The 27,021-nt window shown below is 41.4% G+C and overlaps 1 protein-coding gene across 5 annotated transcripts in view; it reads left to right on the plus strand.

The window, feature by feature from the left end:
• Positions 1–27,021, plus strand: part of LOC131683057 (scavenger receptor class B member 1) — a 1,664,068-nt gene that overhangs the window by 983,624 nt on the left and 653,423 nt on the right. For all 5 annotated transcript variants that reach the window (XM_058964873.1, XM_058964871.1, XM_058964874.1 and 2 more), the window contains one exon: positions 17,226–17,343. In XM_058964873.1, the coding sequence (XP_058820856.1) occupies positions 17,226–17,343 (118 nt within the window). The remainder of the gene's footprint in view (positions 1–17,225; positions 17,344–27,021) is intronic.

Raw genomic sequence — 27,021 nt, forward strand, 5'->3', positions numbered from 1 at the left:
ATAAGTGTTAAACTGAAATTTACATTTTATGGTGTATAACAAATAATTTTCAGAAAGCTATATAAGAAATACGATGTGTGGAAAGAAAGAAAGAGAATTTAAATTATCCTCTCTCGCTCGTTTTCGTGAACTGCTTTTCCATTCCTTTCTGCTGCTAATACCATCATAACAAACGAATGTGGGTGTTCCCCCACCATCCCATGGCCAGTATCACCGCTAACAAATAAGACAAATTTAAATTTGTGAAAATCTTTTCCTTCCTTTTTTACGTTTTAACGACATTCAATTAGCTAGAGATTACTGGGTAGGGAAAGTTATGAAACTTAGAGCCATAGTACTCAAGTGAGAGCAAGGATGTGAAGTAAACAGATCGGAAAACTAGAAGTGGCAGGGTCATTAGAACAGGCTTAATATCGTGCGGGCTTAATTTTTGCCTTCTGATAATGAGGGTCGAGCTTAGGCAGAATAACTACGAATCACCCGAGTTCACTATCATGTGTCCTTGATAAAGGTAGACGTATCTATCTTTACCGTGACAACCGGCCGGCAACATTCTTTGAAAATATTGTTGGAATGTTGTTATTGAAAAACTGAACATACAAGTTTGCTAGCACTGGCCACTAGATTGAAGGCGATGGATAGACAGAATATTCGTTTTGGTTATGCTAGTATTGGTAGCCGAACGGAAAGGAAAGGCACAGGAATGGCACGAAAACGAGCGAGAGAGCGATAGTAGTGCTTTCTCGTGTTTTCATATATGAATATTGGTCGGTCGGTTTTTCTCATCATTCGTATTCGTTCAAGCACTAGCAAGCAGCCAGTCCACCGGAGGAAAGCAGTTGGCAATGATGACGGTTCGCAAAAGTGCCCCAGCTACTGGTGGCCCATCGCAACCAACTACCGATCAGGAACTGTCGCCATGCCAGTATTTCGCCCCAAATAAAGGGCAACGGAGAAACTAATCCGCTGGCTAACATTCCAGCGTCTGGTTCGTAAGGTTGTGTATTACTTCAAAGTCGAGCTACGCTTACAAAACTCAGCCGTAATGAAGCCAGTGATACCTACTTGGTCGGTTTGTTTGAGGATACAAAATAGTGCGCCAAGTACGTAACTTTCTGGCAAAAGAAATCAAACTGGCTCACAGTGTCCGCTGGGAGTGGGCGTAAATTACAATAAAAGCAACGGTTCTTTTCAGGACCAATCAATTGTGTTCTAGTGAGAGTTAAACTGAAACTTTCATTCTAAGGTGTGTAACAAATTTTCAACAATCAACATAATACGTTGTGTGGAAAGAAGTAGCTTGCACACGGAACAAAAATTTAAATTATCCTCTCGCTCGTTTCGTGCACTGCTTTTCCATTCCTTTCTATTGTTATTATCAGTATTATCAAAACGAATGTGTTGTTGCATGTGTTTAAGAGAAATGTTGAAGTCGCATGCTTCTATTCGAGCTTTTTGGCAGCCTCTGTGAACTAACTGCATTAAATGATTTTTTTGTGCAGCTCCGTGCTAGTAGCAAACAAAATGGCCCTACCAGTGTCTGATTCGTGAGATTGTGCAGGATTTCAAAGTCGAGCTAAGCTTATAAACTTCAACCGTAATGGTACCCGAAGAAGCCAGTCTTGTCGTTTTGTTCGAGGCTACAAAACAGTTCGCCAGGCACGTAACTATCATGCCAAAAATATCCAACGATCCAGCGCATCACCATCAACACCAACGCCGATACCAAAGGTTCTTTTCAGAACTACCATTATTACCATAGAGAATTATTTGAAAATTTCCCATTCAAGCGTGATTCTGTTGAATATTATTAGATTTAAATTAACGTCTCGAATTGAAATCACGACGCTCCGGTTATGTGACAGACATTACCCACCCATCTTTTTTTTATTGTGACCACGACTAACGGTTTAATATAGACACCCCATTTCAATATTTCTGAAGGAACAGAAGGTCGAGTTTGGAAAGTTTGTAACTTTTATTGTACTTAACCAAATTACACAATGTTCGCACTAATGATTCAGAAATATGACCAGGAATCTTCTATTAGATTTGTAAGTATGTATAAATTACATGAATAAAGAAAAATTGATTTTCAGGAATCAATTATTATCTGTTCTTCCATTGGCCAGTACTACGCGACCTCCTCATGCTAACAATTAATTTCATCGTTAGCCATCTCCCTCACCAAGGCCAACAACGCCAACAAAACCGGTCCTTTTTAGGACCACCATCATTTTTTTAAAGAATAATTTGAAATATTTCTCGCCCAAATCACCTTTTGTCCGAAAATTCCAATGAGTATCAACATATTTGAAGAACGTGTTCCTTATGTATTCTACATCTCTCCGGTTATGTCGCAGACATTACACACCCATCTTTTTCAGTGCCACATTAAAATTTGGTTTTTTTAAATTGTTTGATCTTTTTTTGGTAAATCATGTATCGTTTGAATAGCTGGTACCATTTAGAAGGCATTCTGATAATGAGCACGGTCATCCATAATTTGTTTATTTGTTCATTTGTTCATTTGTTTATTTTTTTATTTTTTTATTTGTTTATTTGTTTATTTGTTTATTTGTTTATTTGTTTATTTGTTTATTTGTTTATTTGTTTATTTGTTTATTTGTTTATTTGTTTATTTGTTTATTTGTTTATTTGTTTATTTATTTATTTGTTTATTTGTTTATTTGTTTATTTGTTTATTTGATTATTTGTTTATTTGTTTATTTGTTTATTTGTTTATTTGTTTATTTGTTTATTTGTTTATTTGTTTATTTGTTTATTTGTTTATTTGTTTATTTGTTTATTTGTTTATTTGTTTATTTGTTTATTTGTTTATTTGTGTATTTGTTTATTTGTTTATTTGTTTATTTGTTTATTTGTTTATTTGTTTATTTGTTTATTTGTTTATTTGTTTATTTGTTTATTTGTTTATTTGTTTATTTGTTTTTTTGTTTTTTGTTTATTTGTTTATTTGTCTATTTGTTTATTTGTTTATTTGTTTTTTTTGTATATTTGTTTTGATTATTTGTGGACCAGGGAAAAGCCCACTGAAGTGAAGCTCATTTTCGCCTCTTCTCCAGTAGGCATAAAACCTTCCCATCTTTTCATTGTCAACAGGCAATATGCTAACCCTAATGACAAAAAAGCTAATTACTATATAATACACAGAATTTAAATAATATACAATGATAGAACATACAAGCAAGTTCAGTACCTATTAACTATGTCTAACACAAACTCGAAAAGTGAAACTTGCTTAAGTACTACTTACAACATAATACAAAAATTTTATAAACGAAAGCAACTAAGCAGTGGATATGACTTCAAAAAACTTTTTTTATGGTGGCTCGGGACAAATTAAAGTCGAAGGCATAAGAGAGTTGATTAAACATACGACTCATACTGGCTATGGGTCGTTATGGCCATAATTAGTTCTAGCAACAGGTAAAAAGTATGGGATCGCAAAACACGACGATGGATGTTGAAGTTCAGCTGTTGAAGTAATGCGGAGCAGTCGATATTACCTTGAATAATATCGGAGACAAACAAAGCCTTTGCGACATTGCGACGACAACTGAGCAGGTCTTTTCTTTTTTTCTACGACGGAGAAGACCTTTATGTCCTAGCCCAGTACGCGTGCTATTGGTAGGGTCCAAGCTACCGCACGGAGTGCACTGGGGGCGTGTCGGGCTCGAATGGTGACCAGCCATTAATACCGATTAAACTCCATTGGGCTCCGCCATCGTTCCTCCCAGGAACTACCTCTCGGTATTACTTCTGGGGGGATGGCTGTACTTGATGTACTCATTCACTCTCGCTCACGCGTTCATACATCCTTTATGAGGCTTACTTTGGTGCTCTCTCTATCGCACCTTGATTCACTCTCAAACACTCCACATGAGGCTGACTTTTGTGCTCACCTTTTTCGTTCTTTGCGAGGCTGACTTGCATGCTCACCTTACTCATTCTTTGCTAGGCTTACTTTTGTGCTCGCCCCACTCATACCATGTGAAGCTGACTTAGGTGCTCACCCTATCACCTGATTCACTCTCAATCGTGCCACTCTATTGTACCTTTGTCACTGCCCCTGGCATCCCATGTGGGACATTTTTCTTAGGCCCCACTTCTGACATACCATGCGAGGCTGACTTGTGTGCTCACCTTTTTCATTCCTTGCTAGGCTTACTTTTGTGCTTTTGCCTCTACCATACCATGTGAGGCTGACTTTTGTGCTCACCCTTAACATGCCGTGTGAGACTGACTTGGATGCTCACCCTTTCACTCCTCTGCCACGCCACGAGCCATCGATAGCTAAGTTCCAACATACTACGCTACGACCCTCCCGTCTCGGCATGAGGCAGTCCACATATACACCTATACACTCACTCTTCTGTCTTGCTTCGGGGTGGCTGGGTTTACCCCTTACGCGGTTGCCAGTCGCTGCGCCAAACCTGCCTCCGCATGGACAGACCATTCACTCCCTTTTTTGCGCTTGGCCTTTTTCGCTCCAACTAACCAATCACTAGTTAGCCGTGCTCGTCGTCTGTTGCTCGGTTCGCCAGGTTACCTGTAGCCTACAGGCAATCTGGGTGGTAGCAGCCGAGACTGCGTTCCACTTCTCCACAGATTGACACATCCGCTGAATAAGGTTATCAGGGGTTGTGTCCCAGCCACAGACGTCACCATGACGTTGACCATGACGAACCGCCGTACCTGAGGATAGATACGGCAACGCCTGCCTCTGCATAGCTAGCCTGAACATGTTCGGGTTCGCTATGATCGCTGCCTTGAGAGCGCTGTTTGGAACTCCATCCGGCCCTGGAGCTTTGTTCATTGCTAGGGATTTAGCCACTGCGAGTAGTTCTTCATTCGTTACCGGAGCCAACGTTTCGGCCGTGCCCGCACTGTCTCCTAGTGCAGGTGGCCAGGGGCTTGTGGCTCGAGACGGGAAGAGTACTTCGATAATCGTCGCCAACCGGTCCGCAGACCGTTCTGGGGGTGAAGAGACCCCTTTGGTCTTGGCCATCACTATCCTGTAGGCGTCACCCCACGCATTCGCATTGTGTCCCAGCCACAGACGTCAAGCATTGCTCTTGTTTCGGCGTCGAACCGAAGACATACGAACAGAATGTGTTCGGCAGTTTCGTCTACACCTGGGCAGTTTGGGCAGGCTGGGACCTCCGCGTGCCCGAACCTGTGGAGGTACTGACGGAAACAGCCATGGCCTGACAGGAATTGTGTCAGGTGGAAGTGAACTTCCCCATGGGGTCTTCCCACCCAGCTCGATATGCTGGGTATCAGCCGGTGAGTCCACCTACCTTTCGAGGAGTTGTCCCACTCACGCTGCCATCTGGCGACCGAGATCACCCTGGTGCGCTCGTGGGCTCCTCTATTTCCACGTAGCTCAAAACACTCCTCATCTTCCCGAATGACCAGCCCGACTGGCATGCTCGCTATCACGCAGGATGCATCGTGTGGTACCGTGCGGTAGGCAGATATCACTCTGAGGCACATCACGCGGTAGGTGCTCTCCAGTTTCTGTAGGTAACTGGTTACCCTCGGTTACTGATGAGGCGAAGCCGAAACGCAACACAGTATGAAATAAGGATTTGTGCCCTCCTGTACAAAGACTGGTTTTTATCAACAAATTTTCCCCCTGGTGAGAAATTTTGGTTTTTACCAAATTTTCCTCCTTAGGGTGAAATATAGCATAGTACCCTCAGTGCTCTCGACCATGACGGGCCGCCGTACCTGAAGATAGATACGGCAATGCCTGCCAGTAACCTACGTCTACTGGCGCACACCTTTGAGCTGTTGGACATCATCCTCGATAGAGCCGCAACAGCAGTCGACGCTCTCTTGCATGTATAGTCGACATGGCTGCCGAAGGTCAGCTTGTCGTCTATAATGACTCCGAGAGGCTTCAGACTTTGCTGTGAAGTGATCGCGACTTCTCCCACATGGATAACTGCATGTTGTGCCGACTTGCGGTTGTTGACGATAACTACCTCCGTCTTATGATGAGCGACATCCAGGCCTCTCGCGCTCATCCATTCCTCCACCGTGCTGATCGCGTGTTCTGCGGTTCTACCTCAGGAATTGACTCCCCGTAGACCTCCAAGGTTACGTCAGCCTCAGAACTCTGTCATACATGAGGTTCCATAGCACCAGGCCTAGGATCGAGCCCTGCGGGACTCCGGCGGTAATCGGAACCCTTTTCTGACCGGCATCGGTCTCGTATAGCAGTACGCGGTTCTGGAAGTAACTTTCCAAGATCCGGTACAGACCCACCGGTAGGCTAAGCCGGTGTAACGAGAGCGCGATGACATCCCAGCTTGCGCTGATGAATGCGTTCTTCACGTCGAGTGTCACTAACGCACAGTATCGAATACCTCGCCTTTTTCGTTGGATCGCTATCTCGACAGTATTTATCACTGAGTTGAGAGCGTCCACTGTGGACTTACCCTTCCGAAAGCCAAACTGGTTGCTTGACAGACCGTCCGTACCTTCCGCGTACGGGGTTAGCCTGTTGAGGATGATCCTCTCAAGCAGTTTGCCAGTCGTGTCGATCAGACAGATTGGTCTGTACGCCGATGGGTCGCCTGGCGGCTTCCCGGGCTTCGGCAACAGCACCAATTACTGCCTTTTCCATCTATCGGGGAAACGGCACTGGTCAAGGCATCTCTGCATAGCTAGCCTGAACATGTTCGGGTTCGCTATGATCGCTGCCTTGAGAGCGTTGTTTGGAACTCCATCCGGCCCTGGAGCTTTGTTCATTGCTAGGGATTTAGCCACTGCGAGTAGTTCTTCATTCGTCACTGGGGCCACCATTTCGGCCGTGCCTGCACTGTCTCGTAGTGCAGGTGGCCAGGGGCTCACACTCTCACACAGGTTGTCGAAACACGCTCTCTTGCTGCTTTTAATAGCCTTATTAAGGGCCAATTTCGCAGCTCGAAACACTTCACGACGGTTCTCTCTTGCATCCTTGGTGCGAGCTCTTTGCATCCTACGTCTAGCTCTGAGGCAGGCTGACCGTAGAGCTGCAATCTCGGTACTCCACCAGTATACCGGGCATCTACCGTTTCTTGGCAGTGTTTTTCTCGGCATAGTGGCGTCGCACGCGCGTGATAGAACAGCTACCAGCGCATCCCCGCTTAGACTGTCGGTGTTGGCCTCCAGTCCCAGGGCCACGGTTAAAGCTTCGCTGTCGAAGTGATTGGACTTCCACCCGCGTACCTGACAGGGATCTCCCGCCCTCGGATGCTGCACACCATAGTTGATCTTAAAGCGGATTGCTAAATGATCGCTATGGGTGTAGCCTTCGTCTACCCTCCATTCCATGCCTGGAGCCACACTCGGGCTGGCAAATGTCAGGTCAATCCACGCCTCCACTCCGTTTCTACGGAATGTACTAGCGGAGCTATTATTAGCTAGCACAGTATCGAGTTTCGCAAGCGCCTCCATTAGCGATTGACCCCTGCTATTTGTACAGCGGCTGCCCCACTCCACTGCCCAAGCGTTAAAGTCTCCCGCTATGACTACCGGTTTCCGGCCCACTAGGTCCGACGAGAGCCTGTCGATCATCTGGTTGAACTGTTCTATTGGTCACCTTGGTGGGGCGTAGCAGCTGCAATAGAACACACCATTGATCTTGGCAATCGCAACACCCTCGGCGGAGGAGTGTATTACCTCTTGAACCGGAAACCGTCCCGTTGTACAGATTGCCACCATTCCAGACCCGTCCGACACCCAATTGCCGTTGCCGGCAGGGATGCGGTACGGGTCTGATAAGAGGGCGACATCTGTCCTCGACTCCGAGACCGACTGCCACAGCAACTGTTGGGCAGCTGCACAATGGTTAAGGTTTAGCTGTGTGACGTTCACGGCTTCTTCTTATTTAACTCACCGAAGGGACACGAAGGTCCGCCCATAGCATGTTTATGGGCTTGCTTCTTTGCGGTGCAGATAAGGCACTTGTGTGCCTTAGTGCTTCCCCGCTCTTTATGCCCCTCCTCGCCGCAGCGAAGACATAGTTTGCTCCTATCTATGCCTTTGCACTCGTAGGCTTTGTGGCCGGACTCAAGGCACCGATAGCACCTATCCACTGAAGGCGGCTGGGGTATACTAATAGGGCACCGACCAGCCGATCTTCAGCTTCCCTTTCTCGGTTACCTTTTTGGCATCCGCATTCAGTAGCTTGAGGTAGGCTACTTGGGTGCCAGAGGGTCCATCTCTCAATCGCACAGAGGCCCGCTCGATTGTGACATCGCATTGTTCCTTAACGGCTGCGACGACGTCTTCTGCGGTCGTGAACTCGTCCAGATGCTTGCACTGGAGAGTCATTTCCGCCCCTAGCGACCTGACTTGGGCGACTTCGCCAAGGACCTCTTGGGCCAAGGCCTTGTATACCGCACTAGATTGTGCGCCTGGCTTCAGCACCAGAAGCATTTCTCCCGTGTTGGTGCGTCTCACGCTACGCACATTTTGTCCAAGGGCCGAAAGGATTTCGGCCGCCTTCATCGACTTTAGGACATCGGCGTATTTGTCCTTGTCGGTTTTTAACCACAAGGCCTCGCCTCGCCTTCTTCTTGGTGACCAGCGCCCAGGGGTTTGGGCCCCCCTGCCCCGGTCGCGCCGGGTTGCTGGTACCAACGCTCTGCTCAGCGAGGTCACTCTCGCCCTCGCTTACCTCGCCCAGACGGCGTTTGACCTTAACGGTTGCACGCCGTGTGGTGTCGCTTTTTGAACCCTCGCCTGGCGATTTCCTAGGACGCTTCGCGTTCGACGCCGTCTTACGATTACCCTTGCCCTTGCCTTTTCCCTTCGAGGGGAACTCGGCCGCCGCTTCGAGCGACGTGGCTGCGCCATAGAATGTGAAGGCCACTGTTTGAGTGCCCGTATTGACCTTCTCTCTTCCCTCCATCTTAGAGGCCACTGTCTGGGTTTCTCTGTCGGACTTCTCCCGACATTCCACCCTCTTGGCATAAGCCTGCTGTTTCTGTCTTGCGACACGAACAGTTTTTCGGAGTTCCAGGACACTCTGTTTTAACTTCTTGCTTATATTTTGCTTCGCGCTAGTGTACTCGATTATTGAATCGAGCTGCTCCACCACTTTGCGCATCGCCGATAATGGCCCGTCCGGTGCGTTGGTAGGGCTATTTCCTACCGCTGCTGGGGGGTCACTGGTGCTTTCAGATGCAGCACTCATCGCTCCACTACTCTCCCCACGGGGGGGGGGAGACCTCGCCAAACCGCCTCTAGCAAAGGGGTTTGGCACCTCCGTTTGTTTACTATTTTTATTTTTGTTCTCCATATCGAATTCCACGAGTAGCGCGAGAATAAATGTCCGCCACGCCAGAGCTCCGCATTAGCGTGGTAAGGGACGCTTACTGTGGGGGTTGCCCAGGTACCCCACAGGCTCCGTTAACGATCGAGCATCTTTTTCACCCCCTCGATCACTCATCCCTCGGCACGGGTCGCTTCACGCCTTGGAATTGGGGTTATGACCAACCTTGCTTTACGTGGTGACCCCGGCCCAGATCATCACAACCATCCTCCTTTACCAGGGCTTTGGACCTGTAGCTCTGGTTCTCAATAGTTCCATGTACGTATATTATTACAGACATGCCCCTATTGAGATCCATCATTCGCTAGCGCCCAGGTCTAGACCGATCAATTTACATCTGTCTTCGTATGCGGGCAAATTTATCGGGTCATTCCAGGGAAGATGGCGCAAGGCAAATCGTAAGAACTTGCGTTGAACGGTCTCGATTCGGCTGATGCTGTTTTGATAGAATGGTGCCCAGACCACTGATGCATATTCTAATTTTTTTTCGGTGACAAAATCCAGGACGATTGACTCGAATAGTTTGGATGTAGCGCACAAGGCTGCAATTCCGTGATAATTGCGCACGTTGCGTTTACATCCTTTTTTAAAAACTGGGGAAACAAAGGATCGCTTCCAACAGTCAGGAAAAATCCCTGATCGCAGAGAGTCGTTGAAAAGGCACGATAAAGGTGTAGCGAGACTAGCAGAACATTGTTTTAGAATAATCGCTGGGATCCCATCAGGACCGACGTTGCATGATTTTTTTAGCTTTCTACATGCAGTAATAACTGCATCAGAAGTGATGCGAGGATGTTGACCGATGGGGAGCCCACATGGAACTCCTAGAACAGCAGTAGAGATCTGTGAAGAGTTCAGTTTATCGTACGTAAAAACACTGCTGAATTGCTTACGAAATAAATCGCAAATATCTTTGGTGGATGAAGCTTCTTTTGCATCACGGATCATGACCGATGGTAAACCTGACTCCTTCCTTTGATTATTTATATAATCCCAAAAGGCCTTTGGATTGGACTTTAGGTGATTTTGAGTGCGTTGTTCGTGGATACGAGAGAGACGTTTGTTTAAACGTTTATATCTGTCGTTAGAAATAATGTAACGAATTTGCAATGGGCGCGTGTGAAATTTCGAGAATTTTTTCAAAGCAGATCTTTTGGCAGATTTTAAACGTTGCAGTGTTCTATTTATCCAGGGAGGGGAACAGGGAGTTTCTTTAAACTCTTTGGGTACATACTGGCCAATAGCGTATAGTAGAACGTTCGACATGACGGTTGCAGATTCGTTGACATCTCTTCCATCGACAACATTGCTCCAGATGATGCTACTCAAGAATTGGTTCATGGCGAGAAAATTTGCATTTTTGTAATCATAATAGATAGACTCAGGTATATCTCGAAAGTCGATGGGCGAGCAATCGTGAATCGAAAGCTGTAAAGGTTAATGATGGTGGCATTTCTTTACAAGCGGAGACGGTGCTTCAGAAATGGAACAGTCATTAATTAAGTCTAAACTAACAAAGCATAGGTCAAGTACACGGACGTTACTGTTAACGATGTTGTTAATTTGTCCTAGTCCTGCGGTGTTGTAACCGTCCAACAGTTCTGTTGCTAGGTGACTAACGGTGGAGAATGAGTTGTCAGGGAAGAGGTACTTAGCGGGACAGGAGACCCATTTAATACCTGGGAAGTTTAAATCGCCAAGTATTACCATATAATCACTAATTTTCATTTGTGAAGCGATCCATGTAACAGAGCTAAGATGTTTATTAAACAATATTACGTCGCTGGTACGATCCGGAGGAATATATATTACGCAAATGAATAACGTAGATTTTGAAAGCGTTAGAGTGACCCATATTTGTTCTACACATGAGCAATTAGAAATCCTTTGAGGTGAGGAGTCCCTCGAGCGTAGTAGGAACACTGATCTTAAAAGATACATAAGATAACGGTCGTTCTTGTTCACGATCTTGGCGTACTAGCTTAACACAGAAAATCAAGTTTGAGTCGCACCTGGATTTGCTTACTATATAGAGAATTAAATTATTAGCAGTTTCATTTGGCTGGAATCGAGATACATAGAACCATTTTTTTGATATTATGGGAGGTGCAACCGAGAGCGTTGGAATTGTTAATGTTTCAGAACGTTCAATTAAATCACAAATAGGAATACTTAAGCTTTGTATGGCAAACTGTGATCCAGAAACCGTGGGCTGCGGTAGAAATTGTTGACTGTGACGGTGGGGTCGATCATTGACGACAGCATGTACATTGGCGCCGGTGTTGAAACATACGGTTGCGTTAGCAGTATTTGCGTTGTGGGAAGCGGATGTGAAGCTGTTAGTGCGCATGGCAGCTGCGGTGGGAGCAAATGAACGCGCAGCATATGCTGGGGTAATCAACGATGGAATGGTTTCGAAAACAGGAGCAATTGCAGGTGATGCAGCGGCAGTAGATGGACGAGTTGGTGCGGCAATAGCAGGTGCAGCAGTAGTATTTGCTATTGAAATAGATGTAACAGTGGCATGGGAAGTGGCTATAGCGGTAGTGGGTACAGCAAGACCAGCGACGGCGGCAACAGTGGTCTCGGTATGAGAAGGCAAAACGATGATATTAGATGCATCATTTGATGCAATAGCAGCAGATGCAGTGTCAGTTGATATAGCAGCAGTTGATTCGGTAAAGCACACAGCAGTAGCAGTAGGTTCGATGGCAATGGGTGCAGTAGTAGTAATAACGTTAGTCGGCGGCGTAGTAGTAGTCGGTATGAGCTCGGAATTAGCAGCAGCAGATGTAATATCATAAATGGCGCAGGTGTCCACAGGTGCATCTATAAGAGGGACTGGCATAATATTGGAAAAATCAGACGTACCGATTGAAACATCAACTCTCCGTCGCTTATCTTCCCGTGGCCGTCGGGATGAGTTGAAACTTGAGGTACTCGTTTGTTTCCGCAGGAAATATCGTCGCCAGGCATGAGTGAGTTGAAGATTTTGGAGAATGAGAAGTGCATCCGATTCAGCTCTTCCTCGAAGTTAACAGTAGCGTTGGGAGGGGTGGGTTGGCTATGAGGCTGGTTGCAGTGACTGGGGCCTGGTGGTCCGTTGGAAAAATTGCGACACAAAGCACAAGTGGCAGCGATTTGTAGGCCAACCAGTTTCATTATAGATGTTATACGGAGTAGAATGAGATCGAGTGTAGGGTTTTGTATTGGTTGATGCTGATGGATTCCAGAGCTACGGCACAACTGACAAAACCAAAAGGCTCCGGGACAATCGCGTACGGCTTTGTGCTGGTTGCTATTCAAACTAGCACACTTGAAGTGGAAGAATTTGCGACATTTTCCACACTCAACTTTGCCACTGCGAACGGTACCGGAGAAACAAGGGCTCGCATCACACTTTTTAGACATTGTTCTCCTTATGATGGCACCGGACAAACACTATTGGTTTCGTTTAGTTGACGTTCACTACTGTGAATGAGCACGGGAATGCCGAGTGCGAAAATAAAACAATGGTCGATAGCAGCAAACACGAGTGAATAGATTTCACCGAAATCCATATATTGACCAGAATTAAAAAAACCGACACTATGTCTAAGTTCGATTCGGGATAAGCAATCGAATTTTGCAAAAAAAAAACTGAAACGATAGCGCGTTTAAACCGATGAAAAATCAAATTAATTGCAGACTATAAGTAACAGGATTTGTTTACACAAGCAGGGTTGCCAGTACATTGGAAAATGTCGTTGTCCGGCATCTCTCCCATACAATTGGGAGAGATGCCGTATCAAAATTGTGGGTGAGATGCCGCGCTAGATGGCGGAGGGTTCGTAGATCCGTACGTACGGACCAAACACAGTGACATACAGGAATATGAGTCTATTTATCTATATATTTAAACGGGCGATATGTATCTAAGTTTTAGTTACTGCGGTTAATTCCTTAAAGTTTCAGGCACTAATTTTAGTAAACGTAGTGTAGTGATGTCAATCTTGGGATAAAAATGAAAATTTCGACGAATTGATGCTTTTTTAAATGAATCTTTCAAGAACAAACCAAAGTTATTGTTGGAAGAAACAACCAAAAACTGCTTTTGCGGAAACCCTACCAATATATCGCTCATATAAACATATAAATAAATAGTACCCTTAATTAAGTTACTCCAACTTAACCGTTACACAAAGTTGCAAAAGAAAAATATTTTTAAAATGCTGAATAAAAGAATGTTTCTAGAAATTGTATTACCCCCTTAAGAAAAATGAAGGTGCTGGCCGATTTATATGTGTAATCAAACTTCGTGAAACTCAGCTGAAGACCCCTAATCACAAAAACATCAACGATAGCTAAAATACTTGTGTTCACCATTTTTCAGTTTGTGACCATAGTGCGGCATCTCACCCGCACATGTGGCATCTCTCCCGCAATGACCTCCTTTAAAAAAAATGTTCATGGAAATTTGATGATTTTTTTTCATGACAAAATCCATTTCACAGTATTTTCGAAACTTGTCGCAATTGATAAAATTCATTTTATCAAATATTGAATGGTTTATTTTGATGCAGGATCGATTTTAAGAAATGTGCGGCATCTTTCCCCAAATTACCTTACTATATGAGATAGTGTCAGGACTCAGACGATCGCATATAATAATCATATTACAATATCAGTGCTAGAAATCTCAAAGGCTGAAAAATGGCCCATAAAATAGGCATACAAACGAGCTATTGCTAATGATCTGTTAATGACATATCTAAAGTCTTCAATCAATGCATTATGCAGGGAATACTGGATTTTCCTAAAACGGTTATATATGTTGTGCTAGGCTAAAAAAATCGAAAACAAATTTTTTTGAATCAATTTGAAGTTCATACTGTCAATAGCGTTTACTTAAATTTCCAACGCGACTGAGAGCTAAGCACTGAAATTTCAGTTGCTGAGAGCACACTCCTCTGAAGTGCATGCGTGCGTAGTTCAAACTTTACTTCGATACCGACTTTTATTAAAAAGTGACTTCTCATTAGTATCTTTGATTTGAATTATTATCGCTAATCCTAATGTAAAAGAACAAAAAACTCTCGAAACCCGTTAGGTAAATTCATCATCATTACTGAAATTTTCTTTTTCACGAAACTTTTCGATAATCTTCCGTCATTTGCGTTAGTGCACTGGGTGCACGCTGCTCTGAAAATCTTTTAACCCTAGAACGTTGCACTTGCGTTTTCCATCCAAGAATGTTGAACTGGGGTACAAATGTACCCCACATGTTTGATCGCAATTTGCCAGGTCAAAATGCAAACAAATAAAATGTATAATACACCATTTTCTTTGTTTTTTAATTGCGAAAGCAGCTGTGTAAGTGAAAGTACGGATTTTCTTGAATCATTGATACATAAATTGGTTTGAACAAAAGCGAAAGAATAGCTGTTTTGACTTTTTTCACAAAAATTACGATAATTTTGCGAATTTTCAACCGATTTAAAAAAAAATCAAATGATTTTAAAAGTTGAAAGAATGATCTTGATGCGGTATAAAATGGAATTTCGATATTTTTGAAAAACAGCAATTATTTTTAAAAGTGAAAGTTTAAAAATCGGGTTTTGGAAAATATCACGAAATGAAAAAAATTTCAGACCGGTAATATATTGGTAACACGCAATGTTACTGTTACAGCTGTTATTGTGCGCAAATTATACTTGCGAGCCATTTGAAAAATTATAAAAAATTAACAATAAAACAATAAAAATCCGCAAAAATGAGAACGATTTTTTGTTCTGCTTCAAAATTAGATTAAATTAATTAAATAAACGATTAAAAACGATTATATAATACTAATTGTTACTACAGTAGCAAAACAACCAGTATTTAAACTGGTATTGTCACGAATCACATTTCCACTGACAACACGAAACCTGACGAAACACTAACGGTAACCGTACATTGGGGTACAAATGTACCCCACGCCAATTTTGGCACCTGCTTCCTCGAAGGCTATAAGCAAACTGGCTATACCATCTTTTCCTACTCTTACTAGGAGCTCTAAATTGAATTATGGTTAGGGTCCCAGGTCGGTAAATAGCGAATTCTCGTTTTTACACGGCCCCAAAGAAGGCGTGGGGTACATTTGTAACCCAGTGCAACGTTCTAGGGTTAATCATTTCCCAATACCATAGAATTTTCTTAACCTTATTTGGAAAAATTGTTTAATAAGCTTTTGTAATATTGTTCAGGAAAAAAGCTGAAAGTTTCTGTATTTTCTCCGTCTGCAACATTTAAGTATACACCAATTAATTAAATTAAGTGTTGCTACGAGTATAATATGAATATGAATTATATTGGAAGTCTATTTTTTTACAACTATGAGGATTACTTGGTGATCTGTGTATTCATACACCATCCAACGTCTATCTCATGACAGAACGCATTGCTCAATCCATCGTGTAAATACATCAACTCTGGACAAATTTTCATTTTGAATTGAATTGTTTTGTCTTTGAAATGAACTTGCGTATTAATTTTTGAGAAACATTTAATAACTCAGAAAATAAAGAACATATCGAAAAAAATAAAGGGTTGTGTACAAGTCACGACCGCTGTCACATTGGAAATGCATCATTTTTGGTGTGGCTTTTGCTTAGTGACAGGGTTGTCTCATTCACTAATTTTCTTAAAGGTTTTGCAGATATCATCGGGGATTATTATTTTGAATATTTACTTATATTACAAATCACTGGTAAAGGAACAGAATTATCAAGCACAAACTTAATACAAGTTAAATAAAGGAATTTTCTAATTGAATTCATTTTCCATTATATATTTGTCCTAATAAGAACGGATTACTAATAACTATTTTTGGAATGCGGGACGAGAATCTATTAAAACAATTTCAACTTAACCGGCGATTAGTTTCTGCTGCATACACACAGACGAACATTCCTCTTTCGCAGCTCAGATCAAACAAGCACTATGTGACACCAGGCGATCTCTTTTATCAACTTTTTAGTGCAGATGGAAGACCCTCCTTTCGTACGATAAATAAAAATATTTTCATCATTCTTTTTGGTGTGTCTTTCGTTTTGTGGCAGGGTTGCCACATTCACTAATTTTCATAAAAGTTAAAATAAAAGCGCTGATAACCATTGTTTCATCGATATTGACGAGGCACTCTTGAGAGATTTAAAAAAAAACCATCGGAAGGTACAATTGGGAGATTCGACTGTATTAAGTTTTGTTTGTCGCATTTCGATTGAGGATGAGTATACGTTGCAGTTATGTTTGCGGTCGGTCGTAACTGCGATCTGAAGCATAGTGAAAGCGAAGACTGATTAATTGAAATTTAATAGGCTTAACCTTCCGGAAGTCGCGCTAGTGCACTGAGTGCACGCTGCTGTGAAAATCTAGCGAATTCGTCTTACCGCACCAGCGGCTGCTTGTTCGGTGGGCCATTTGCGTGACTTCCGGAGGGTTAAAGGAGAAAAACCAGGACAAATCAAGCATTTTCCTCGACTTCCCAGGATACCAGGACAGTCAATGGAAAACCAGGACGTATGGTAACCCTAGTTAACTAGTGAAGTGCAAGTGCATTTAACTATAAATAAACATAGTGGAATTAAATGATACAAAACCTGTGCAAGTTTTGTATAATAAATATTTTTCCAGAAATCCGTGACCAAAAGCCATCTTTCATTTCATTCCTGAATAACTAATCACAAATGTCCCATTTAGAGAGTTGAAAAATGAGTAAAAAACAGCTGGCTCTTCCTTACTCGCACTAAAATTAATTAAAATTTATTTCTTTTAATTTTGACTCATTCATTTATTTACTGAAAAGGCACAACTAGGTGTATTAATATTGTTTTTTTTTTTTAATTTTTAGGTGCAGGATGGGAACGATTTTGAAGTTAGTGGTTTACAAGCGACGAAGTTTGTTTTCGAAGAAAATGCCCTCGACAATGGTGAAGTCGATACAAGGAACAAGTGCTTTTGCAGAAAAGGTATATTATTGATATAGCGCGCTCGTCGAATAGTTCCTAAAACTCTAGTTTTTTATGTATAAAGGAGACGAGGATCATTAGCAGTGAAACACTGCTTTGCTGTTTTTGTCTTTCTCATACATAGAAAGGTTATGCAATCACTCTCTGAACATGCCAATGTAAATCCCGGCCCGGAAAGCCTTGTGTCATATGCTATTCGTGTTCCTCTTTTACAATGGAGAAGACGTTTACGTACTAATCCAGTACACGTGCTATTAGTAGGTGTCCAAGCTACCACACGGGGTGTACTGGGGGGCGAGTCGGGCTCGAATGGTGACGCTTCCATTAATACCGACTAAACTCCATTGGACTCCGCCATTGTTCCCCCCAGGGACTACCTCTCGGTATTACTTCTGGGGGGATGGCTGTACTTGATGTACTCATTCACTCTCGCTCACGCGTTCATATGCCCTGTATGAGGCTTACTTGGGTGCTCTCTCTATCGCACCTTGATTCACTCTCTAACATTCCACATGAGGCTGACTTTTGTGCTCACCTTTTTCGTTCCTTGCGAGGTTGAATTGTGTGCTCACCTTTTTCATTCCTTGCTAGGCTTACTTTTGTGCTCGCCTCTACCATACCATGTGAGGCTGACTTGGATGCTCACCCTATCACCTGGTTCACTCTCTATCTTGCCACTCTGTCACTCCCCCTGGCATCCCATGTGGGACATTTTTCTTAGGCCCCACTTCTGACATACCATGCGAGGCTGACTTGTGTGCTCACCTTTTTCATTCCTTGCTAGGCTTACTTTTGTGCTAGCCTCTACCATACCATGTGAGGCTGACTTTTGTGCTCACCCTTAACATGCCGTGTGAGACTGACTTGGATGCTCACCCTTTCACTCCTCTGCCACGCCACGAGCCATCGATAGCTAAGTCCCAACATACTACGCTACGACTCTCCCATCTTGGCATGAGGCAGTCCACATATACGCCTATACACTCGCTCTTCTGCCTTGCTTCGGGGTGGCTGGGTTTACCCCTTACGCGGTTGCCAGTCGCTGCGCCAAACCTGCCTCAGCATGGACAGACCATTCACTCACTTTTTATCGCTCGGCCTTTTTTCGCTCCAACTAACCAATCACTAGTTAGACGTGCCCGTTGTCTGTTGCTCGGTTCGCCAAATTACCCGTAGCCTACAGGCAATCTGGGTGGTAGCAGCCGAGACTGCGTTATGTCCCAATCACAGACGTCAAGCATTGCTCTTCTTTCGACGTCGAACCGAGGACATACGAACAGTATGTGTTCGGCAGTTTCGTCTACACCTGGGAGCGTATATGTGTAGGTGACAAAAAACTGTCACCTCTGTTGAATGTTTGGGACCGTGAATAAAAGGTGGAGCTAGTGTTCTGGGAAAATGCTGAATCAATATTTTTGAGACAATTTCCTCATAGTGTAATGTCTGTTAGTCTGTACTTCCGGTGCCGGAGTTACGAATTGAAGATTACGATCGCAAAGAAAATTCCCATATAAACTGGTACCATTATGTATCAGAACGATGGAAAATTACTTGAATTTTCTAGTCTAGATCAATAATGACTAACCAAAGTCTCTTTTACCACATCGGCCACCTACGACGTTTCTTGATTCCCAAACAAAAAATAAAAACGCATTTAATCCACCTAACAGTGTGATGATACATTTCTTATAACTCTTATCGCTTTCTTCGGGTATTATATCGATTGAGAACATATAGAACTTGATGCTTCGCGAAGTTTTTTATAACACGTACTACGTGGGACAGTCAGGGCCGTCGAGAGTCGCGGCGGGCCCCAAGGATAGATTTACTGCTGGGCCCTTCTAAACTTATTTATTTGAATTTTAGTTAGAGGAATTGTATACATTCAACTGTTCAAATCAAACTGTTTCTGCTAAACTTGCTATGGTTACGGGTACGCGGATACCCTTTCGGCCTGTTAAAAATGTACACAATGGTTAACAACGTTATTAGAGGTACACGGATCTAACTCGTGTATTAGCACTTCTATTGTGTTATCGCTAGAGGTACTGAATTCTTGTTGCCACATTCAACGATATATTTCGTTTCGCGGAACTAACGCTTCTGCTTGGTTAATAGTCTAAAGAATAATCAATATGCTGTCTAACATGGTGAAATTGTAGGGTGTAGATATTGATCATCTTTAGCTACATTTGTAAACTTGATATTTTTTCCACTTCTCCAACACGTGAATTTTAAGGACATATCTCGAAAAGTAAACAGGAATAGAGTTTGACACACTTTCTACTTTGATCGACACTCATTATTGTTCATTTTCAACATAGTAGGTTGGGGCAGGATATTTTGCTTCTGCGGTTTAGACAAAGTGATACACGGGTAGATTTATCTACTGGTAGCGGTGGATCAGTTTTTAGCTTTTGTTGTAAGCAAGATGAGAAGGTAGCAGATATAGCTCGTCATTCTCGTTTAAAAATATAAAATCGAAAAGATTTTATATTTATATAAGTTTGTCGAGAAAATTTTCTAATCAGAATTTTCATTTTATTTTTTTGGAAAGCAATGGATGTGTTAGTGTAAGAGCCGGTTTTGATACACTGTTGGAATATGTAGTAACTGACCAAAATAAAGATACATAACGCAGTAATAAAGAATCAGACACAAATAAAACAAATGCGAGTATATCGGTCAACCGACTGCTGGTGCTGGTGGCTGAATTGAACTGATTTGATTTCTTTATTTCGCACATAACAATTGGGTTCTTATAAATATCATAAACATCTTTAGCAAGGCCCAAAATTATTGTTCTATCTTAACGCAATGCATTTTAAAAAAATACTTTAAAGTGCTATAAAAACACAAATATACAAAAAATATTCATTTCAATTACCGGTTAATTAAGGTCAGTCTACCTTCTCATCTCACTCATAGTCGAAGCTAAAAATCGTTCCGCTATAGATACACGTCAAAAATTAGCCACACTGTAGCCGAGTTGTACTGCTATTGGTTTCTAGACAAGTTGTATAAGACCAGCTATTCGAGAAATTAAACAACTTGCTTAAAGTGCAGAAGGTGCTCAATCTGGCAGGAGCTAATACACTGTAATTACATCATATCAAACATTAACCAAGAACAGTCATTCGTTCCGCGAAGCACCCGCCAACGATAACTACAGCATCTCCGGATATATATATATATGTATATATATATATATATATATATATATATATATATATATATATATATATATATATATATATATATATATATATATATATATATATATATATATATATATATATATATATATATATATATATATATATATATATATATATATATATATATATATATATATATATATATATATATATATATATATATATATATATATATATATATATATATATATATATATATATATATATATATATATATATATATATATATATATATATATATATATATATATATATATATATATATATATATATATATATATATATATGAACAGCCCCACAATGGTAAACACCTAAAAAAAATGCGCAACCAACAATTCTAAGGTTGACCTGAAAGAACTCGCCACTAGCGAATTTGCAAACGCAGCGGCTTAAGTCGCAGTGCACATAGCACAACAAACGTGAGTCACTGTGTTGCTCGAAGAATTAATGATTGTTTTCCAATGACACCGGCTGCAGGTGTTTATACGGTTGTATAGAATTTGGCTGTGCCAATATTAATTAACGTAATTATTTACATAGGCGTGGCGTTTTTATGATTGTGAGCGCATCGATACAAATGCATAATTATGTTCGGGAAATAGAGCGTTCAACTGCTTACGAATAGCTTTAGTTAGAACAAGAGAACACGAGGTTCTAGCGAGAACCGAAGGCTCACTAACATTAAACCAATTAGGAAGTACTCACGTTCGGGGAACCTTCGTAAAATAATAGAAGACAGCAAGAGTTACTTTAAGATAGAGGAGAATAGGAATACATTAACATAAAAATTACAAACGAAGGAGAAAGATAGAAAGCGATGCGACACTAATACAAATATAATGTCAATCGCATGCTGAACAGGGATAGATAGTCAATAATTGAAATTTTGCTGAAGTAAGCAAGAAAATTTACTATATAAACTTCAGAAGATTTAGAATCGAGGCTTTTTTCTTTTTCTCCCTTTTCAATTAGCTCGATCAAGGCTGGGCCCCATGTACTGTGCGTACCTCTGGCTGCCAACAACCGAGATCGATTTTAAGTTTTGAATAGTTAGGCGCGAAAAGAATCGCACAGTAGGGTAGTCTATACAGATGTGTACAAAAAGTAGGAGTAATATATGTTTTTCTAGAATCGTAAACCTGACTTTTGTGTTTTTTTCCGTTCGCGTTTTCCCCGTGTTAGGAAGGGAATAATATGTTGGTAACGTGTTGCGCGGGAGTAGCCGTTGCGGGTAGGTGCATGTGGTGACAGCGGTTTAGCAATCCTGAGAGATTGCAGGACGCATTTATGACTGGAGGCTAAAATCAGCTAAAGTCTTCAGATCAGTGTATACCATAAAGTGAGAAGAAAGGTTACATTTTGAAAGTGTTTGAGCGTTTTTTAGTGAATAAGTTGGCATTTTACCGACTACTATCGTCAAAGAGAAAAAAAAACATCGAGACAGGCGTTGGTGGTAACCAGTTTTAATGCCTGAAATAAGTCTCGTCGCGAGGAAACCTTAACCATAAGTGTAGATCCGAGAAAAGCAGAAATTCGACGATTTCTGATCGTGTTAATATTGAATGTGATGAAAAAAAAAATGCGTAAATTGTCTGCGGAATTTGATGGTGAAAACTGAAGAAAAATAACAAACCACGAAAAATACGATAGCTTAAATGTGGAAAAAGACAAACACTCAGCATATCTGATCGATTCAGTGAAAGTTTCTTTGTTCACAAAACTTTGACAGAGTGCGTCAACGATCTCTACAAATACATATGCGCTTGCTACGAGTTTAAGGATCTAGATCATCTCGACAGGAACTAACGAGTAGATCAACAATGCAGCTCAGGTAAGTGAGAAAAAGAAATTTTCTTTTATACTACGCAGGGACAATATAAAAAGATCAACTTTATTGAGCGTTTACGCCGCGATAGTAGGATCATAAGAACTACATCTGGCTACTTTCGTTTTTTTTTTTCGAAGAAACGGTTAATTTTGTACATTGCATCACTTAATTAATTAATTAATTAATCCACCACACACGGTGAATACACTCGACAATGTATGATGACATATAGTGACGACCATAACACGACGAACGAGAAGTAAATGAAACCTTACACCATGAAGCGAGAACGGACTAGCAGAATAAGCATTTTACGTTAGCAACCAGCCATGTACTGAAACAGCTGGTACCGACGAAGACACCGAGACTGTGGTTGATGACGAAATAATTAAATAGCGGGAGAAGATATATCAACAATCGTGACGCAATCGGTGGGTGCAAGGAACTGAACGCGCTGAGGCGATACGATTGCAATTAAAACACATTTCATCTTTTTTCTTTTTTTTTCCTCAAACGTTCGTTTCTCATGGAAAGTGAAAAAACGAAGACGATTGGATAAATAAAACAAATTACCTTAAACTGTTATTGAACAAATAATGAGGGCTGGAAGAATATTGAAAGCATTAGTGAACATACAATTCACATCGGAAACTGTACTTATTAATACTAGCGTAGCTAACACCAATGAGGTTGTTGAACTACTACGCAGGGAAAAAATTATTGAAATAATCAAAGAACAGGGTGACTATTGTCCAAGTAAAACTACACGAAGAACTAATACTCATTCAAACCCCACATACTCCCATTAAAGCGACAGCGAACCAGCTAAAATTCTACGTAAGAACCTTTCTCCCAACAATATGCGGAAATCTCATATTGAACACTAGAAACGGTGTAATGACACACCACGAAGCAATGAAAAAACAGCTAGGAGGCCAAATCATTGGATGCACATACTAATCCCTAAATGTCTAGGCTAGATGAAATCAGTGAATACATCTTACGCGAATACGAGAATTTAAACAAAAACAAAGGAAGAGCCAGAACGCTCCAAGGAATCCTCACAAAAAAACAATTGCTTAAGGAAGCCTTCGAAGAGTTCGAAGCAGTATTAAGTAAATACGAAAACAGAGTCGAAGTTAGAGTTTGGAATGAACTAACCGACAAATTAGACATAGTACAGAAAAAATACGACCAGTCAATAAAAATCCTTGATAGGACAATAATACTCGAAAAGAAGTTAGATATAAAAGGAGTTATACCCAAACAAATACGCTTATCAGAAGCAAAAATAACCAAACAAAGAAGCTTATCAGACAGTGGATGCGAAATAAAAAGCAACACCATGCAGCGTAATGCACAAGAGGCGGAATACCGCTTCCCTAAAACAGAGGCTATTCAGTGTATCCCTGAGTTTAACGGGTCTCGGGATGAATTAGACGCGTTTTTATACCACGTCGATCACTTTGCCGAACAAATACCAACAGACGAACCGCATACAGATCTAGTCTATGTGGTACTACTGAAATTGAAAGGAAAATCGGCAGCAGCAATCGCTAAAATCAAAGGCGACACTTGGAATGAAACAAAGACGAACTTGATTGAAGAATTTGGGGATAATGTATCCATAGAAAGTATAATTACCAAAATAGAAACCCTAAGGCAAAAACCACAGGAAACATTTAAAGAGTACAAAAAACGAGTGATGGAAATAAATACCCACCTCGAATATTATGACGAAGGACCAGGGGAAGTAGACAGGGCTATGACAAAAAGCTTGAGGCTACACTGCATATGCGGTTTATATAATAAAGAACTTAAGCAAATAGCCCAGAGTCAACGTGAAATGCCGCTAGTCGAGCTACTGAACTACTTAGAGGAAAGACATGCAGAATGCGAGCATTTGACGGAAATAGGTAATAGACTGGAATCATTGGAATTAGTACAAAATTCAAACAAATTCAAAGGAAGATGGACGACAGACGGGGGGTTTAACAATCCACCAAGACAGTTTAGGAACGACGACCATAGACCTCGACGCGAGGATTACCAAAACGAGCGTGGTAGATACAGAAACGGCTATCAGCCACCAAGAACAAACAACAATAGAAGCTACCAACAAAATAGACAAGGAGAGAGTGGGCGCCCAGGAGGTAGTTACAACTACCAAACGAATAACAACAACCAGAGGAGCATGCGCCCAGACGGAAACAACAGGATCGATTGGAGGCAAAATGAACCGGGCCCAAGACCATGGAGGGAAACGCAGCAAACAGGCTGGAGGCAAAATGAATCTGGCCCGAGACCATGGAGAGAAGCACAACAAGCAGGTTGGAGGCAAAACGAGCCTGGGCAAAACCAGTGGAGGGAGCAGCAACCCCCCTGGAAACAGAATGACTCAAACCCTAGACAATGGAGGGAACAACCAGACTGGAAAAGAGGCGAGTCACCATACAAGCAGGAGCATAGAAGAGATGAAAACCAAAGAAAAAACTGAACGATGGGGAGTTCGGGCAGATAGATGGCAGGACCCCCTACAATAACAGGCCAGAAAATAAACCGTTTAAACAACCCCGACAAGTATGCGTAAATTGCGGTACATACAGTAAAACAAGCACAAATAAGAATTTAAGAAATTATAATACAACTAGACAACGACTGAGTACTAAGTCGCTCAATATACGATATAATGGCCATGGACGGCCCACCACATTGCAAGAAAACACGAGTAATCAATTCCAAGAAACCATGCCTCCATATGAGAAATTGGACATAGAATGTACCAGAAATCATCAATTACTAGTAAATATCGCCTCAATAGAAAGGCCTGACATTAGGATTAAATATATGCTTGATACAGGAGCGTTTCTTAATGTAATAAGATGGGATACGGTCGCGAAAATTGGAGCCAGATTTATTAACTATCGGGATAAGTTATACATTACAGGTTTTAATCTGACACAATCAGAAACTATTGGATCAGTAGAAACCACATTAATAATTGGGAACTCGAAGTATCCAATAAAATTTTATATTGTAAAGGATTTGTGCGTCCCGGGAATTATAGGAGCGAAATTTCTTAAGGAATGTACAATTTTTATATCTCAGCAATTGAACTACATCGCCCTCCGTAAATCGAATAGGAGCGACAATGAGCCAAATGGAGATAAAATACAAAGTCCTGATGCTTTTGCGTCAAGAGAGGAAAATATTCCCAACTACGCGGATGACATGAATTCAACTAAAAACATTGAAGAAGTACGTAACAAGATCCCCGGAGGAAGGGATGGGATGAATAATAGATATCAAAATAAAATAGCAAGGGATGATGAAATGCCCTCAAACATGACGCGAAAATGCGAAATTCTGGCCGAGAAGGCATGCCAGACAGAGGCAATTATAAAATACACTGATGATAAGACACAGTATGATAACGAAGAAATGAATCATATAACAGATATGACCAAACTAATAGAAAACAGACATAACAATAAAACGTCAAGGAAAAGTTTTATTGAATCAGACACATCTCACAGAAGAAAGTGCATGACTAGCATGATCCCGGAATGCGGATCAGAATATAGGATAGATTTTAATGATTATGGTACAAACAAGAAAGATTACTATAAAAAGAATTACACGAATGAGTCCAACGAAAAAAATTACATGGATTCGTACTATGGAGAACAGGTTTTAGAAAACTTGGATGACAACCAGGACTATAGTCTGGTTGACAATAAAAAGTATGATCAGTTACGTGGTATTGAACGAACTGAAAAATTATTAGAGAACCTTAATTTGGATCATTTGAAAAGAAACAATTTCCAAGCCATGGAATCAATTATGGCGGAATATAGTGATGTGTTTTACCAAAAGGGAGACCATCTAACAACTACAGACGCGGCTGTCCATGAAATAGAGACGACGTCGAACGTACCAATAAATAAAAGACAATATAGATTTCCCGAAGCAACAAAAAAGCATATAAATGCAGAAATCGAGGAAATGTTGAAGCAAGGCATTATTAAGCCCAGTAAAAGTCCATGGAATGCACCGGTTTTGTGCGTACCCAAAAAGGACGATGAAAACGGAAATAAAAAGTATAGAATTGTGGTTGACTTTAGAGCGCTAAATTTAATAACAAAACCGTTTGTATATCCGATCCCACTGATCGACGAGATACTTGATAATCTCGGAGGAGCTAAATATTTTTCAACATTGGACCTGAAATCAGGTTTTTATCAAGTCCCAATTAACCCAAAAGATGCGGCTAAAACAGCCTTTTCAACCCCTAAAGGGCATTTTGAATTTACAAGAATGCCTATGGGCCTTAGAAATAGTCCATCAACATTTCAGAAGTTGATGAACACAATATTGTATGAAATTGAAGGTGTGAAAGCTATCGTTTACTTAGACGATATTATCATTTACGGGTCAACTATTGAGGAACACAATGAAAACCTCATAAAAGTTTTGAAGGCTATGCGCCGACACAATTTGAAAATTGAGGCAGGAAAATGCCAAATTTTAAGAACCGAAATTAAATATCTCGGACATGCAATTAATGCGGAAGGCATTCGGCCAATGGAGGATAATATAAAAGCCATCAAAGAAATGACTGTGCCAAAAACA

The sequence above is a fragment of the Topomyia yanbarensis genome, chromosome 2, assembly GCF_030247195.1.
Source record: "Topomyia yanbarensis strain Yona2022 chromosome 2, ASM3024719v1, whole genome shotgun sequence".
In the NCBI taxonomy this organism is placed as follows: domain Eukaryota; kingdom Metazoa; phylum Arthropoda; class Insecta; order Diptera; family Culicidae; genus Topomyia; species Topomyia yanbarensis.